Source organism: Schistocerca serialis, chromosome 2 (assembly GCF_023864345.2).
Source record: "Schistocerca serialis cubense isolate TAMUIC-IGC-003099 chromosome 2, iqSchSeri2.2, whole genome shotgun sequence".
Lineage (NCBI taxonomy): Eukaryota > Metazoa > Arthropoda > Insecta > Orthoptera > Acrididae > Schistocerca > Schistocerca serialis.
In genome coordinates, this window is record NC_064639.1 from 900,515,152 (window position 1) to 900,533,617 (window position 18,466).

General features: G+C 43.4%; 1 protein-coding gene across 1 annotated transcript in view; it reads right to left on the reverse strand.

Moving 5' to 3' along the window:
* LOC126458243 (esterase E4-like) overlaps positions 1–18,196 on the reverse strand; it is a 149,712-nt gene extending 131,516 nt beyond the window's left edge. The window contains exon 1 of the mRNA XM_050095142.1: positions 17,953–18,196. Within this exon, the coding sequence (XP_049951099.1) occupies positions 17,953–18,186 (234 nt within the window). The 5' untranslated portion in view covers positions 18,187–18,196. The remainder of the gene's footprint in view (positions 1–17,952) is intronic.
* Positions 18,197–18,466: the final 270 nt, after the last annotated feature.

Below are 18,466 nucleotides of genomic sequence, written 5' to 3' on the forward strand. Positions count from 1 at the left end.
TTGTACTATAGCGTGTTTTTCTCCTGCATGATCTTAGATTTCCTAAAAATGAAAGTCGGAAAGCTATGTGGGAGAATGCCGTGAGGAGGAACAATTGGCGTGCGTCTAAATGGAGCACTATATGTTCTCAGCATTTCCGAGAAGAGGACATAGACCGAACTTCCCCTTCAACGGTAAGCCTCCGAGAAAATGCTGTACCATCAGTTTTCCCTACACACCCAGAACATTTGCAAAAGGTATGTTAATTCAAAGAATTAAATTCTTAGTTTTCAAGTTCACGTTTCAGTATAATACGTACGTATCGTCGATAATCGAAGTGTTGACTAACTCATTTTGATTTCATCATGTATCAAATTAAAAGCTAACACTACATTAACTGGCGTAAAGTATAGGCCTAAACAGGACACTGTGTAGATTTGCCATTCTATGTACCGTATTTCAGTAAATATTGGTGGTAATGAACAGTGTTTCCCAGTAGTGTAACGTAACTGAAATGTCCTAGTACGTATTACAAACAAGATGTATTTATGGGGCTTTGGAGGGAGGGTATAGCTAACTTAGTTTTCAGTTTCTATTATTTAGTTTGTGATACACGTTTATTACTGAATTAACAAAATTGTATCGTTTACTTTGAAGGCTAGCTATTCGTAATATTACATTAAAAACTATTTTTAATCAGAAGAAACGCGGAATTTCGCCTTTACGAGATTTTATTTTAAACAAAAACTTTGAAACAACCAATCTGATGACGTTACATGCGTATATGGTGCAATTAGCGACTGTAATACACGCAGCGCTATAGCACACTGGCAATGTTTTGGTCAGAGTGTCATGGCAGCGAGCCACGCCCCCATGGCTTCAAAACGTAGTACGGCTGGGATACGTAGCGCCATCTCCCCTTATTCTTACCTCCATGCCGAGCGGCCCGCGCCCGCCAAGCGACCCGTGCGGCCACTGCTTCCTCCGAAGTTAACAATATCTTCAGGGCGCGACGACTCGCCCGTTACCTCACACGCGCAAGTCTCACATTGCAAAATATGGCACTAGTTACTTAATTACTAATTATCAAGCAGTATCCATATTACTGCCTTGAAACAGTTACGAGTTTTCCTTAGTGCTTCCCCTCTCCCGCCCCAAAGGTAACCATAGTGCCGTCCGTCTTACTGGTACACTGTAACCTCTGACAAACACCATACAGTGTCTTGGGGAGTACACTGTGAATGCCCTTCACTCATTCTTCACTGCCGCTGTGATTTCCTGTGTTACCACTGGTTCCGTGACAGTACATCTTTACAGAAGCTCGCATAGAGTTTACATTCGCATAATATATCGACCTCATTTTCTGCGTCTCTGTGTTATTTCATTTCAACGGAATTTGGGCACTCGGCGTTCCATCTCGAAACCTTAAATTCCTACAGTGGAAACGAAAGTGATTCTGCACTTTGCGCTTATTTTTCAGCGGTCCATAACAATCGGGAAATGAGTGACATGATGGGCACCATGTTTGTAATAATAATAATATCGGCCATAATATGGCAAAATTGGACGCGTTATGCAGTTTTAATATCTCAGTGAAAACATTCAGGAGAAAGGGAATCGAATCAAAAGCAAACGAAATTACATGCCGAAAGATTGGAACTGCATATCGACTCACCAGAAATACATACAACAAGATCTCCAGGCACTCAGATCTATGACACGACGATACAGAAATAAATGAGAATTCCTCTGTGGATCAGGTGCACTAATTTTGAACTGGAAAACAAACACTGAAAGTATTGTGAAAAAGGATCGCAAAATTGTAAAAAAAATTCTAGGTTCGTTACTTGTAAACGAACAACGCCGACTCAGAGGCACAAGGGGATTCAAACAATACATTAATGTACATAGCGACATTTGAAAATGCAGCTTAAGATTCTATGGCCACATTAAAAGAATGAACGCAGACAGACATAGTCAAAATGGACACGATGAAATGGATTGGTGGTATCAAAACCGATCTGAAATTAGCCTGTACAACATGGTCTGAAGATAGGAGGGAAGCGCACTTCAAGACAATGAACGAAATATGGGGACAAGTGAAGGCAAATGGCCACCCCTGAGTGCGAGGGGCTTTCAGTTAAGTGTTGTAATACATTTTTTTCTGAAAGCAGATTAGCTTTATTCAGGATTACAATACACCATATTATACCACACTCTTTTGGCTACAAAACCCTATTTTTCGCCACCTTACTGGGAGGGCCTGTATGTTCGACGTCGGAGCCATCTTGCTGCATAAACAATCTCCCAACCATCCACGTACTGCTGTCCACGGAGTCTATCATTAATCGGGCCAAACACGTGCTCTTTATGACCTTCCGTTAGGCGGCGAAGAATCTAACAGGTGCACGCCGTTGAGTACCCAATTGGTGGACTAGTGTGTCAGCATTACCAACAGAGACGTCCAACTGAGCAGCGAGGTGTTTGATTGTGATCCGTCGATCACCTCGAATGAGAGTGTCGGCACGTTCCAACATTGCAGGTGCGACAGCTGTGTGCGTCCGGCCGGCACGCGGGAGATCGGGCAGGTTTGCGCGATTTTGTTGCGATGATGACAGACGCTTCGCCTAAGGACTCACCGTGCTTTTGTTCACTGTTAGAGCTGTGCAGCCATTCAGCAAGCATCTATGAATATCTGCGATGCTCTGGTTTTCCGCCAAAATAGTCTCAGTGACAGCTCTCTGCTTAGAACGCAACTCCGTTACAGACGCCATTATGAAGGCTACGTATAGCACCGCCACTGAAATCGTAGGGGCTTAAGTGGCAATATTCCATGACTTTCCACAACAAATTCTGCATTTTTCAGCCGAAACTGGCCGAGTAAACAGATGTGTTGCATTACTTATTGAACGCTCCTCGTAATTTGCTTAGTCCTCATGGACTTACTCGCAAATAACGATAATGCAGAGTATTGTAGAATTTGCAGCCGTGAGATTGTGAGGGATTGCTCAGCAGTTTAAATGAAAAGAATTTCCATATACCGGCACATTCTTCTCGCTTTTCGTATCATCATCCACAACAAACTTCAAATACTGAGACAGATCACGGGCTGCCGTTTCTTTCTGCAAACACGGTGTACTTCACTACATGTGACGTGCGCACCTGTGTATATCAGAACCTCTGAAAAGTCGTAGGTTTTTTCGATGAAGAAGTGAATCAGTCATCACCACTATTGCAAGTGTAGATTCGTGTTGAAAGCACTACACATCCCATGCATGTGGTGACAGGAAGGAGGTATCCCACGGGAGAGTCGTTGCCTGTATCAAACACGGTTTGTCATGCTAAACGTGGTGATCTGAAACTGTCCCTCCTCCTCCACCAGATCCACCACACCACCACCATCCTTGCCGTCCAAAGACTGATTATGAAACTTTCTTTCACCAGCAAGGTTCAAACCCATCGCACTATCGTACTTTTTGTCCCCAAGTACGTCTACTTCTACATGTGCCACCATCATTGCCCCTTCTCCCCCCCCCTTCCCCCCCCCCCCCCCCCCCCCCCCGCGCTCTCCGCCTACCTGTTGCGTGGGAACAACTGTCTGATTTGAAAATGGGCCTCGGCCCGAAACTACTCATCGAATGAAAAATATAATATTTGCAACTTGGACTGGTTTTTCATTCTATCAACTGTCTGAAAGCCTCCATATAGGCTCTAATTTATCTTACTTTCTCGTCCGGTCATTTTGCAACACGAACGTGGGAGGAAGTAAAATGTTACCCATCTCTTTATGGAACGTGTGCTATCCAAATTTCAACAGTAAAACTCTCCGTTTTACACGTCTCTCTTGTAGCACCTGCCATAGAGTTTGATGGGCGTCTCTGTCTTTGTAACTCTCTCACGCTGCATCTACGAATCCGTTACGAAACATGGCGCGTTTCGTTGAGTTAATGCCACCTGGAAGAGCAGCTGAACGGAATAGACAGTATCTTGAAAGGAGGATATAAGACGAACATCAACAAAAGTAAAACGAGGATTATTTATTTATTTATCGTATGGCAATACAGACACATAAGAAACAGACAGACAAATCACTAATATAACAAACGTTAATAATTGCAAACCAACATTACCAATATAACAAAGTTTACGGATTACAAACAAACATCAAGTGTATTAATATAATCTATCGACTCTGGAGTTGCGAGCAGGAAGTCGTCGTGGCTCCCATTATAGGCTCTTCTGGGACACTCTTCAACAATGTGACTGATGGTCTGACTTTCTCCGCAGTCACACTCAGGGGATGGTATTTTACCCCATTTATACAGGGAGTAAGCACATCTGTCATGACGAGTTCTAATTCTATTTAGAGTGGAAAACGAGGATAATGGAATGTAGTAGAATTAAATCGGGTGATGCTGCGGGAATTAGATTAAGAAATGAGACGCTTAAAGTAGTAAATGAGTTTTACTGTTTGGGGAGCAAAGTAACTGATGATGGTCGAAGTAGAAAGGATATAAAATGTAGACTGGCAATGGCAAGGAAAGCTTTTCTGAAGAAGAGAAGTTTGTTAACACAGAGTATAGATTTAAGTGTCAGGAAGTCGTTTCTGAAAGTATTTGCATGGAGAGTAGCCATGTATGGAAGTGAAACGTGGACGATAAATAGTTTAGACAAAAAGAGAATAGAAGCTTTCGAAACGTGGTGTTACAGAAGAATGCTGAAGATTAGGTGGGTACATCACATAACTAGTGAGAAGGTATTGAATAGAATTGGAGAGAACAGAAATTTGTGGCACAACTTGACTAGAAGAAGGGATCGGTTGGTAGGGCATATTCTGATGCCTCAAGGGATCACTAATTTAGTATTGGAGGGCAGCGTGGAGGGTAAAAATTGTAGAGGGAGACCAAGAGATGAACACACTAAACAGATTCAGAAGGCTGTAGGTTGCAGTAGGTACTGGGAGATGAAGAAGCTTGCACAGGATAGAGTAGCATGGAGAGCTGCATCAAACTGGTCTCTGGACTGAAGACCACAACAACAACAACATCAACTATGCCACATGGTAAGGGTCCCAAACTGAAGCGAAATACCCAAGAGGTGGTGGAAGATATATTTTGAGAGCCACTTCTTTCATGAATGAGTTACATTTCTTATGATTCTTCCAATGAATCATAGCCCAGCATCCGATTTTTCTACTACAAGCAGTGTTAAGTGGGAGACTGCTGATGATAACTGCTGGTACTTTCCACTTTCCTCTGGACCTCAGCCCCTTTTCTTTATTTTTGTGACAGAACCAAAAACTATGGTCGTTAAGTACTCTCCCTACTGTGCTTTTATGAGCTGTTATCGGTTGACATTACACAAACTTCTAAATTCCCCTGATTACACTAAACATCTGTAGCAACCCACGCACTGTGTATTGGATCTGAAAATTTGGCCATTTCTTTACGTACCCACCAGCATATAAATGCGCAACAAGTCGCAGTGGTATATATTCAGCGTCAGTTCGAGGACATTTTTACACACAATTGACAGATGATTTGGCACCTCACCCCAGCCCACCCCACTCACCCCTCCTGACCCTTTCCTCTCATACATTTTCATTGTTGTCAGTTTTCGCAGCTAATTGTGATAACGCACTGGCGACCCCCCTCAGCTTGATGCTCCAAGCGGCGGCTTCTGTAGAAACGGGGCAGTCTGTTCTGACTTCATAAGTGACAACAGTGGTGATCTCACGACAAACGGAAACTGGTTGCTGCAGCAACTTTTATGCATCTGGTCCATGAACCATGGACCTTGCCGTTGGTGGGGAGGCTTGCGTGCCTCAGCGATACAGACGGCCGTACCGTAGGTGCAACCACAACGGAGGGGTATCTGTTGAGAGGCCAGACAAACATGTGGCTCCTGAAGAGGGGCAGCAGCCTTTTCAGTAGTTGCAGGGGCAACAGTCTGGATGATTGACTGATCTGGCCTTGTAACATTAACCAAAACGGCCTTGCTGTGCTGGTACTGCGAACGGCTGAAAGCAAGGGGAAACTACAGCCGTAATTTTTCCCGAGGACATGCAGCTTTACTGTATGATTAAATGATGGTGGCTTCCTCTCGGGAAAAATATTCCGGAGGTAAAATAGTCCCCCATTCGGATCTCCGGGTGGGGACTACTCAAGAGGACGTCGTTATCAGGAGAAAGAAAACTGGCATTCTACGGATCGGAGCGTGGAATGTCAGATCCCTTAATCGGGCAGGTAGGTTAGAAAATTTAAAAAAGGAAATGGATAGGTTCAAGTTAGATATACTGGAAATTAGTGAAGTTCGGTGGCAGGAGGAGCAAGACTTTTGGTCAGGTGATTACAGGGTTATAAATACAAAATCAAATAGGGGTAATGCAGGAGTAGGTTTAATAATGAATAAAAAAATAGGAGTGCGGGTTAGCTACTACAAACAGCATAGTGAAACGCATTATTGTGGCCAAGATAGACACAAAGCCCATGCCTACTACAGTAGAACAAGTTTATATGCCAACTAGCTCTGCAGATGATGAAGAAATTGATGAAATGTATGACGAGATAAAAGAAATTATTCAGGTAGTGAAGGGAGACGAAAATTTAATAGTCATGGGTGACTGGAATTCGTCAGTAGGAAAAGGGAGAGAAGGAAACATAGTAGGTGAATATGGATTGGGGGGAAGAAATGAAAGAGGAAGCCGCCTTGTAGAATTTTGCACAGGGCATAACTTAATCATAGCTAACACTTGGCTCAAGAATCATGAAAGAAGGTTGTATACCTGGAAGAATCCTGGAGATACTAAAAGGTATCAGATAGATTACATAATGGTAAGACAGAGATTTAGGAACCAGGTTTTAAATTGTAAGACATTTCCAGGGGCAGATGTGGATTTTGACCACAATCTATTGGTTATGAACTGCAGATTGAAACTGAAGAAACTGCAAAAAGGCGGGAATTTAAGGAGATGGGACCTGGATAAACTGAAAGAACCAGAGGTGGTACAGAGTTTCAGGGAGAGCATAAGGGAACAATTGACAGGAATGGGGGAAAGAAATACAGCAGAAGAAGAATGGGTAGCTCTGAGGGATGAAGTAGTGAAGGCAGCAGACGACCAAGTAGGTAAAAAGACGAGGGCTAATAGAAATCCTTGGGTAACAGAAGAAATATTGAATTTATTTGATGAAAGGAGAAAATATAAAAATGCAGTAAAGGAAGCAGGCAAAAAGGAATACAAATGTCTCAAAAATGAGATCGACAGGAAGTGCAAAATGGCTAAGCAGGGATGGCTAGAGGACAAATGTAAGGATGTAGAGGCTTGTCTCACTAGGGGTAAGATAGATACTGCCTACAGGAAAATTAAAGAGACCTTTGGAGAGAAGAGAACCACTTGTATGAATATCAAGAGCTCAGATGGCAACCCAGTTCTAAGCAAAGAAGGGAAGGCAGAAAGGTGGAAGGAGTATATGGAGGGTTTATACAAGGGCGATGTACTTGAGGACAATATTATGGAAATGGAAGAGGATGTAGATGAAGATGAAATGGGAGATAAGATACTGCGTGAAGAGTTTGACAGAGCACTGAAAGACCTGAGTCGAAACAAGGCCCCAGGAGTACACAACATTCCATTAGAACTACTGATGGCCTTGGGAGAGCCAGTCATGACAAAACTCTACCATGTGGTGAGCAAGATGTATGAGACAGGCGAAATACCCACAGACTTCAAGAAGAATATAATAATTCCAATCCCAAAGAAAGCAGGTGTTGACAGATGTGAAAATTACCGAACTATCAGTTTAATAAGTCACAGCTGCAAAATACTAACACGAATTCTTTCCGGACGAATGGAAAAACTGGTAGAAGCGGACCTCGGGGAAGATCAGTTTGGATTCCGTAGAAATGTTGGAACACGTGAGGCAACACTAACCTTACGACTTATCTTAGAAGAAAGATTAAGAAAAGGCAAACCTAAGTTTCTAGCATTTGTAGACTTAGAGAAAGCTTTTGACAACGTTAACTGGAATACTCTCTTTAAAATTCTGAAGGTGGCAGGGGTAAAATACAGGGAGCGAAAGGCTATTTACAATTTGTACAGAAACCAGATGGCAGTTATAAGAGTCGAGGAGCATGAAAGGGAAGCAGTGGTTGGGAAAGGAGTGAGACAGGGTTGTAGCCTCTCCCCGATGTTATTCAATCTGTATATTGAGCAATCAGTAAAGGAAACAAAAGAAAAATTCGGAGTAGGTATTAAAATACATGGAGAAGAAATAAAAACTTTGAGGTTCGCCGATGACACTGTAATTCTGTCAGAGACAGCAAAGGACTTGGAAGAGCAGTTGAACGGAATGGACAGTGTCTTGAAAGGAGGATGTAAGTTGAACATCAACAAAAGCAAAACGAGGATAATGGAATGTAGTCAAATTAAATCGGATGATGCTGAGGGGATTAGATTAGGAAATGTGACACTTAAAGTAGTAAAGGAGTTTTGCTATTTAGGGAGTAAAATAACTGATGATGGTCGAAGTAGAGAGGATATAAAATGTAGACTGGCAATAGCAAGGAAATCGTTTTTGAAGAAGAGAAATTTGATAACATCGAGTATAGATTTAAGTGTCAGGAAGCCGTTTCTGAAAGTATTTGTATGGAGTGTAGCCATGTATGGAAGTGAAACATGGACGATAACCAGTTTGGACAAGAAGAGAATAGAAGCTTTCGAAATGTGGTGCTACAGAAGAATGTTGAAGATAAGGTGGGTAGATCACGTAACTAATGAGGAGGTATTGAATAGGATTGGGGGGAAGAGAAGTTTGTGGCACAACTTGACTAGAAGAAGGGATCGGTTGGTAGGACATGTTTTGAGGCATCAAGGAATCACAAATTCAGCATTGGAGGGCAGCGTGGAGGGTAAAAATCGTAGAGGGAGACCAAGAGATCAATACACTAAGCAGATTCAGAAGGATGTAGGTTGCAGTAGGTACTGGGAGATGAAGAAACTTGCACAGGATAGAGTAGCATGGAGAGCTGCATCAAACCAGTCTCAGGACTGAAGACCACAACAACAACAGCGTACTACCACAAGATGTCAGCCAAATACTGAGGTGATAACTATACTTCCCATTTTCGTATGGGAAATTGCTTTACTGGAAACCATATTTCCCACTGGGCTTTAAAACGACATCATTTCGTGCTTTGGTTCCCCTACATTCTGTCAAGACTTCATTTCCATGGGACTCATTTCCATTTCCTTACTTCCCACTGCCCCTGAAATGCATAAGAGACATTTTACGACAATTAAAAGCTATATTTCACAAGGAAAGGAAATTACAGCTGATGCAGCATACTACCAATTGATGCCAAGAACGTACGGAGATCATACAATGTATGAATGCATGGTGTCTGTTCTTTCAGAATCTGCAGCTGTGAAACATACGGGTTGTGTAAATAAAGTTTCAAGACTGGTCTCAAAACACAAAATTTGTTAAATACTTTCATACATTGGACTGAAATTCTTCAAAATAGGTGCCTTGAGAGTCCACACACCGCTGTCAACGAGATTTCCACTTGTGGTAAGCTCCCTGGAACTCCTTAGCCGGAATGCTGTACAAAACCCTCGTCGAAGCCTTTTGGACCACTGTGACGCTGTCAAACCGCTTCCTGACCTGAAAGGTCTCTCTTCATCTGAGTGAACAAAAAGAAGTCATTGGGGGTGAGGTCGGGGCTATACGGTGCCTGCGGCAGCGTTGCCACCTTGAACTGGGTCAAAACTTCAGTGATGGCGAAGCAGGTGTGAACGGTCGCATTATCATGGTGGAGCACCGAATCATCTTTCTTCTCCTGGCGGACGCGGCGGATTCGATCCCTCAAACTTGACCCACTTTGGCCAGATTTTCGTCAGTTCTGCCGTTGAAGGGCCTCCAGAGCGTTTGTCGTCCTACAAATCTACCCGGCCACCTTTGAACCTCTTGTGCCACATGAAAACCACGGCACGAGACATGGCGTATTCTTTATAGGCCTCCTGAATCATTTCGAATGTACCCATCTTGTTCAATTTTACACAAAATTTTATTGTACACCGCTGCTCCAAGAGGCGTTGCATTTCGGACGCCCCGATTTCTCGACGACGTTTCGGAACAGATACTCCGTGCACTCGCGATGTTTTCACTCCAGCGTTTCGCCGAATGCCGATCCTTGGCTCGCTTAGCCCTGGCGCAGGGGTGAGACCGGTCTGCGCGCGCACCGCTACTCAGGAAAATATCAAATCTAGAAACTTTATTTACATACCCTGTATTATTAAAACCGAAAGTAGGGGGGGGGAGAAAGGAAAGGAAATGGATTATTGATATTAGCTGCACGAGGACTTTGTGCAGCATCAGCAGCGACGAGAGAAAACGTGTGCCGGACAGGGATTCGAACCCGGATCTCCTGCTTACTTGGAAGTTGCGTTAACTGCTGCGCCAACCGGACACAGTGTTTATCGCAATTGCGCAAACTACCTCTGCACCGCCGGCCGGAGTGGCCGAGCTGTTCTAGGCGCTACAGTCTGGAACCGCGCGACCGATACGGTCGCTGGTTCGAATCCTGCCTCGGGCATGGATGTGTGTGATGTCCTTAGGTTAGTTAGGTTTAAGTAGTTCTAAGTTCTAGGGGACTGATGACCTCAGATGTTAAGTCCCATAGTGCTCAGAGCCATTTGAACCACCTCCCACAACCTATCCGCAGTCCCTGTCCGTGTGCTCCACATCCCTTGCTTTCATATTCCCGTAGGGGGTCAGATGCAATTGTGTATCCATACTGAATGTGGTGGATCCATATCCCAAAGAACAGATACGACGCATTCATATCATTGATGCACCTCGATGGGCAATGGATCCACCACATTCAGTGTGGATGCACAATTACGTACGACCTCCTGCGGGAATCTCAAAGTAGCGAGCACGGAGGACATTTGCTGGGACTGTGGATAGGTGGTGCGAGGTGGGAGTGTGAATTGGCCAAGAAGCGTGCCGAGACAGTCGGCGCAGTTGCGATAAACATTGTGTCTGGGTGGCGCAGCAGTTAAAGCAATTGCCAAGTAAGCAGGAGATCCGGGTTCGAATCCCAGTCCAGCACACGTTTTCACTCTTCGTCTCTGATGCCGCACAAAGTCCTAATGCAGCTGATATCAATAGTCCCTTCCCTTTCCTTTCTCCCCACCTCCCCCTCCTTCAATTTACATGAAATCGTACAATGTGTTACCACGAATGCAGTAAAGAAATACAGTTGGCGGTAAATATACTTCCCGCGCCCACGAAACGGATAAGGCCTACAACGGCTATTCACCTTACAGCTACATCTACCTCTACATACGAGAACGCCCCCTACCACTCCTTCCTGGCCCTCGGGCAAAGGAAAATATTACAGTGTTGTCAGGTGCTTTTCCTTTAAGAAATGATTTAAAAGTTGGTATTGTGTAGGTTTTTAACTGGTCGTAACTGGAACTTTTTTATGGCTACTTACACGTTGTCATACGTCTTACAAAATATAAAAAATAGTCCGTACCACCATGTGTAAGTCCCTCCCCCCCCCCCCCCCCCCTTCCAACAAACTATCGTGTGGACGCCCTTGTCTACATGACTGCAATTCACACTTTTTCTTGATGCAATAATTTACCGACAGCCGTATGTATTGTAGAAATTTATTGTATGAACTTCTTATGGCGCATAAGAAGTTCATAAAATAAATTTCTACAATACATACGGCTGTTGGTAAATTATTGCCTCAAGAAATACATGCCAGCCGCTGTCCCACGGTCCATAATGGATCAACAAAGAAGCAATTCACACTTGTGCCTGGTAGAGCGTTCATTGAAACACCTTCAGGCTATTTCTCTACTGTTCCACTCTCGTACAGCATGCAGGAGAAATGAACACTTGATCTTTCCGTACGAGCTCTGCTTTCTCTTATTTTATTATGAGAATCATTTCTTCCGATGTAGGTTTGAACCAATAAAATATTTTCGCGGTCGGACGAGAAAGTTGGTGACTGCAATTTCGTGAAAATATCTCACCTTTGTTTTAATTATTGCCATTCCAACTCGCTTATCATGTCCGTGACACACTCTAACCTACTTCGCGATAATACAAAACGAGCTGCTCTTCTTTGGACTTCTTCGATGTTCTCCGTCAATCCTATCTGGTAAGGACTTCATACAGCACACCACTACTCTAGCAGAGGACGGACAAGCATAGTGTAGGCAGTATCTTTCGTAGACTTGTTGTATCTTCCAAGTGTTCTGCAATAAAATGCAGTCTTTGGTCTGCCTTTTCCACAACATTATCTATGTAATCGTTTAATTTAAGTTATTCGTAATTGTGATTATAGGTATTTAGCTGAACTGACAAGTCCTAGATTTTTATGATTTATCGTGTAACAGTAATTTAACGGATTTATTTTAATATTCATGTGGATAATCACAGATGATCACACACTTTTCATTATTTAGAGTCAATTGTCACTTTTCGCACTATACAGATACCTTGTCTCAGTCATTTTGCAATTGGTTTTGATCTTCTTACGACTTTACCAGACAGCAAATGACGACATCATTTGCAAAAAATCTAACAGGACTGCTTAGATTGCCTCCTAAATCGTTTGTATACATTAGGAACAGCAGAGGGGCTATAAATTTTCCTTGCTAAACGCCAGATATCACTTCTGTTTTACTCGATGGCTTTCAGTCGATTACTATGAACTGTGACCGCTTTGACAGGAAATTACGATTCAGTCGCACAATTGAGACGGTACTTCATTGGCATACAATTTGATTACAAGTCTCTTGTGAGTGTCGGCCTTAAAAGCCTTCTGGAAAGCTAGGAATATGGAATCAATTTGAGAGCTCCTATCGATAGCACTCGTCACTTCGTGTGAATAAAGTGCTAGTTGTGTTTCACAAGAACAATATTTTCTAAATCCATGACAACTATGTGTCAATAGACCGTTTTCTTCGATGCAGTTCATAATGTTCGAACATAGTATATGTTCCACAATCCTGCTACAAATCAACGTCAGTGATGTGGGTCTGTAAGTCATCGGACTTCTGCTGCTTCCTTTCTCGACTATTGTTGTGGCTTGGGCAACTTTCCAGTTTTAGATACGGATGTTACGCTGAGCGAGCATTTGTATATGATTAGTTAGTATGGAGCTATTGTGTCAGCATACTCCAAAAGAAACCTAATTGATATACAACGTGGACCGTAAGACTTGCTTTCGTTAAGTGCCTTAAGGTGCTTCTCTATACCAAGAATATATGCTTCTAAGTTACTCAACTTGGCAGCTGTTCTTCGAATTCTGGGATATTTACTTCGTCTTTTTTCGTGAAGGAATTTCGGAAAACTGTGTTACGTAACTCCGCTTTAGCTGCACTGTTGTTGGAAATATTACCATTGCAGTCAAGGTATTGATTGTGTCTTGCCACTGGTATGCTTTACATATGACCAGAATCTCTTTGGACTCTCTGCCATATTTCGAGAAAAGCTTCGTTGTGGAAACTATTAAAAGCAGCTCGCAGTCAAGCCTGTGCTAAGTTTCGAGCTTCATGAAAACGTCTCCAATCTTGGAGATTTTGCATTCTTTTGGCAGGCGTTTGACGCTGTTTCCGCCACTATGTTGTGACCTGTTTCGTGTACCATGTGGGATCAGTACCATTATATTAATCTATTAGGTTTTAATCTCTCAGCTGCCACCAATACTATTTCTTCGAATTTAAGCCACAACTGATCTAGCAGGATGCTTATAATTAAACGTTTGTTACTTGAGTCAATACAGACGGAAAACTATTTACTGTATGCGTACCAACGTTATGGGAATGATGTACCCACTTACGCTGCAGGGTTTGCGTTGTTGGTATTGTTAACCTCGTGACTTGCTGTTAGGCCCCGCTTTTGGTACGGCGACGATAAAGCCCTGTAGTACATTTAGTCTTAGGCACATAGGAGGAACTCAGAATCCAAAGACCAAAGACATGAAGCGTGAACGGCACACGTTACTGTGATCTGCTTCGCCCTACTCTAAAAGAGAGAGGAGCTTTGGTCTCAGCTGTTTTGATGCCCGATGCTCTATCGGTCACTCGGTTACTCCGTAACACATTTGGAGAACACCGAATCATTGGCCAATCGTTCCAAACTGCGTGGCCACCAAAATGACCAGATCTGAATCAATGTGATTTCTTGAGGTGGGGTTGAAGTTTGAAGATCAGCGCAACGAGGGAGGCAGCCATCATCCCACGCGAAATGTTTCTGGCAGCGATAAGAGCAATCTCTAGTACGGTTCCAGACTGTCATTTACGCAGATGATCGTCAACTGAGCAACGCTTGTAATCTGGAATGTAAACATGGTACACATTTAACAAATATTACCCTCTCATGTGGAAATTAATATGTGTTTCTTTCAAATGTTTATTCGTTATTTCTTTGCCGCATGTCCTTACAGATGTTTCCACAAAGTTTCATTGTCCTACGATCACTCATTTTCCATGGGAGCCCTGCCAAGTAGAGAAAGTTTAATTACAACAACACTGCACATACCTAGTTTGGAAGGAGTGAAGACTGTCTCGTAAGAAGGTGACAAGCGAATTTTTATCCCCCTTTTTAAAAAAATACATATAGTTTGAATTTATTTTGGTGGATTTGGATGTTACAGTGTTCACTCTCGCTGCACCGATCTTGTGATATCGTTATAATATTTGCTCGGGGTTATTTGTTGCTAAGAGGTCGAGTATGTTTTAGAAACCGTTTACTATTCGAGTGGACTCCTGCACTTTTTGTTCAAAATTATTTTCGGAGAAAGCATTTAGTACGATTTCAGACGATGTTTTATGCTTACCACCGACTTTAAACATGTATTTTCGCCTACATATCGAATATAGATTGAAGTCACCACCAATTCTAGTTGTGTGAGTCGGGCACCTATTTGAGATGAGACTCAAGTGTTCTTTGAACTCTGCAGTCACTGAATCAGCGTAGCCAGGACGTCGGTAAAGGAGCCAATAATTAATTTATTCCGGTTGTCAAGCATAACCTCCACCCATACTAACTCACAGGAATTTTCTATTTCAACTTCGCTACAAGAAAAACTACTTCTAACAACAACAAACACTCCACCACCAACTGTATTTAAACTATACTTTCTGAACACTGTTAAGTCCTTTGCAAAAATTTCTGCTGTGCTTATCTCCGTCGACCAAAGCCTTTTATAGATGTTGATTATTGGTCTAAAATAACGTCGCTCGTTCCTGGTAACTGACTACCGGACAATCATGAAAAATCATAACCTACCTCGTTCTCATACCATCGGAAATCTGTGTGCCTTAGGTGTGTTAGATTTTTCGTATGAGCGTAACCCAGTGTTTGCTAAATATATATTGCTTTCAATAAATGCGTTTCCGATTCTGTTTTATAATGCGGCAGACTGCAGGCGTTAAAACAAGATAAATCCAGATTTAGGGATGTAGCAGGAGATTCACTTTTCATTTTATATGTTTGTGTAAAAATGTTTAATCTAACCGAATCCAAATCATTAATTTTTTTCGTTGTATAATCTGCACGTCACCGCCCTATTTTTCTAAGACGTTCAGTACATTGCCAGTGTCAGAAGATTATCTGCGAAATCTATGAAAGCCTTTTGATAGTACGTAGAATTTTTCAGGGCTGTCAATGGCCTTTTTTCCCTAGAAATAGAATGCGGGATTTTAATCATAGCAGGTCACAGCATGAAAAGCGGGTAAAGATTTTGATAGAGGAATCCGATTGTTTCATACAAATGCGAAGCTTCAATGTAACGGCAGGAATTACCAACAACCATATCTACTCAAATCTTTACGGAATATTTTACAAATTCCATATTCCCAAACATTGTACACTACTGGCCATTAAAATTGCTACACCAAGAAGAAATGCAAATGATAAACGGGTATTCATTGGCCAAGTATATTATACTAGAACTGACATGTGATTACATTTTCACGCAATTTGGGTGCATAGATCCTGAGAAATCAGTACCCAGAACAACCACCTCCGGCCGTAATAACAACCTTGATACGCCAGGGCATTGAGTCAAACAGAGCTTGGTGGTGTGTACAGGTGCAGCTGCCCACTCAGCTTCAACACGATATCACAGTTCATCAAGAATAGTGACTGGCCTACTGTGACGAGCCAGTTGCTCGGTCACCATTGACCAGACGGTTTCAATTGGTGAGAGATCTGGAGAATGTGCTGGCCAGGGCAGCAGTCGAACATTTTCTGTATCCAGAAAGGCCCGTACAGGACCTGCAACATGCAGTCGTGCATTATCCTGCTGAAATGTAGGGTTTCGCAGGGATCGAATTAAGGGTAGCGCCACGGGTCGTAACACATCTGAAATATAATGTCCACTGTTCAAAGTGCCGTCAATGCGAACAAGAGGTGTCCGAGACGTGTAACCAATGGCACCCCATACCATCACGCCAGGTGATACGCCAGTATGGCGATGACGAATACACGCTTCCAATGTGCGTTCACCACGATGTCGCCAAACACGGATGCGACCATCATGATGCTGTAAACAGAACCTAGATTTATCCGAAAAAATGATGTTTTGCCATTCGTGCACCCAGGTTCGTCGTTGAGTACACCACGCAGGCGCTCCTGTCTGTGATGCAGCGACAAGGGTAACCGCAGCCACGGTCTCCGAGCTGATAGTCCATGCTGCTGCAAACTTCGTCGAAATGTTCGTGCAGATGGTTGTTGTCTTGCAAACGTCCGCATCTGTTGACTCAGGGATCGAGACGTGGCTTCACGATCCGTTGTAGCCATGCGGATAACATGCCTATCATCTCGACTGCTAGTGATACGAGGCCGTTGGGATCCAGCACGGCGTTCCGTATTACCCTCCTCAACCCATCGATTCCATATTCTGCTAACAGTCACTGGATCTCGACCAACACGAAGAACAATGTCGCGATACGATAAACCGCAAGCGCGATAAGCTACAATCCGACCTTTATCAAAGTCGGAAACGTGATGGCACGCATTTCTCCTCCTTACACGAGGCATCACAACAACGTTTCACCAAGCAACACCGGTCCACTGCTGTTTGTGCATGAGAAATCGGTTGGTAACTTTCCTCATGTCAGCATGTTGTACATGTCGCCATCGGCACCAACCTTGTGTGAATGCTCTGAAAAGCTAATCATTTGCATATCACAGCATCTTCTTCCTGTCGGTTAAATTTCGCGTCTGTAGCACTTAATTTTCGTGGTGTAGCAATTTTAATGGTCAGTAGTGTAATTAAAATGTCAGTGTTGAGTATTGACTAGATATTCGACCTCGTTATCTAATTTGAAAAACATGACAAACAATCTTAGTACCTGCCTCTTCATGTTCTTGACAAGTTACATCTTCATTGTTTGAGTAACAGGACCATATTCAGCACAATATTCGTAGCACATGTCGTAATTTGTATGGATGGCTTTGTTAGCGACAATCTGCGCCATGCTCCATTGTGACCAATTAATAATTAAAAATTCGACCAGAGCTTCTTTAATTTGCGAAATCCGAAGGCCTAACTTGTTGCGTTCGTGAGATGTGAATCGAAGCACAAGAGCGTAATAAGTAAATAGCAATTCTCATCGTAACAAGTGTCGGAGCGTTGATTTTCTTTTTGGAAGTACAGGTTATATCGAAAATGCCTGCCAACAAAAATCTTCGTTATAAAATGAGGCAATCTATGTATATTTTTAATATCAGACGTTTTGTGATGATTCAAATGCCTTTTTTTCGTGGAACTGTGGCGTTTTTGACAGTTACTGCCCATCTAGTAGGGGTCAGTATCATATGATCTAGCGATATTGTACGGTATTCGCCGTCAGACAGTGAGACATTGGATTGCTCGTGAGCTCTCGTACTAATAGCCCTTAGGCAGCGCATCGCGAAGTGCAGGCGTCCCGCCCCTCCTCACCTTGAAGCGCAGTTCGCCGACGGGGGGCAGCGCGTAGCGGACGCCGCGGAAAGCCAGGATGCTCCGGCCGTCCAGTGACGTCATCACGCTGCCCCGCAGCCGACCCAGAGATGTCTGCACCTGCGGCGCCAGCTGCTCGCCAGCGCCGCCGCCCTTCCTGGCGCACCGCGCTGGCGCCAGCAGCGCGACACACATCGCCAGCAGCAACACCAGTGCTCCGCGTGTGCACCGCATGATGACTGTGGCCGCGCGGAAGCGCTGTTTGTGGTTTTATCTGGCAGACGCGTACCCCCCACTCCACGCAACTCGCTCGCCGGTACTAGTTCCCTGAATTGCCACGACGTCGCGCTGTTATGAAAGCTGTTCTGCCGAGGTCTATATAGATCTCGTTTCCTGCAAGACGTTCTTGCGCAGTCTGAAGTCTGATGACACTTGGCGACGGAGTTTTCCGCTGTGTTGCCAAAAAGCATACTCACGCTTGAGCCTCTCTTTGTGTAGACTCTACTACCTAAAA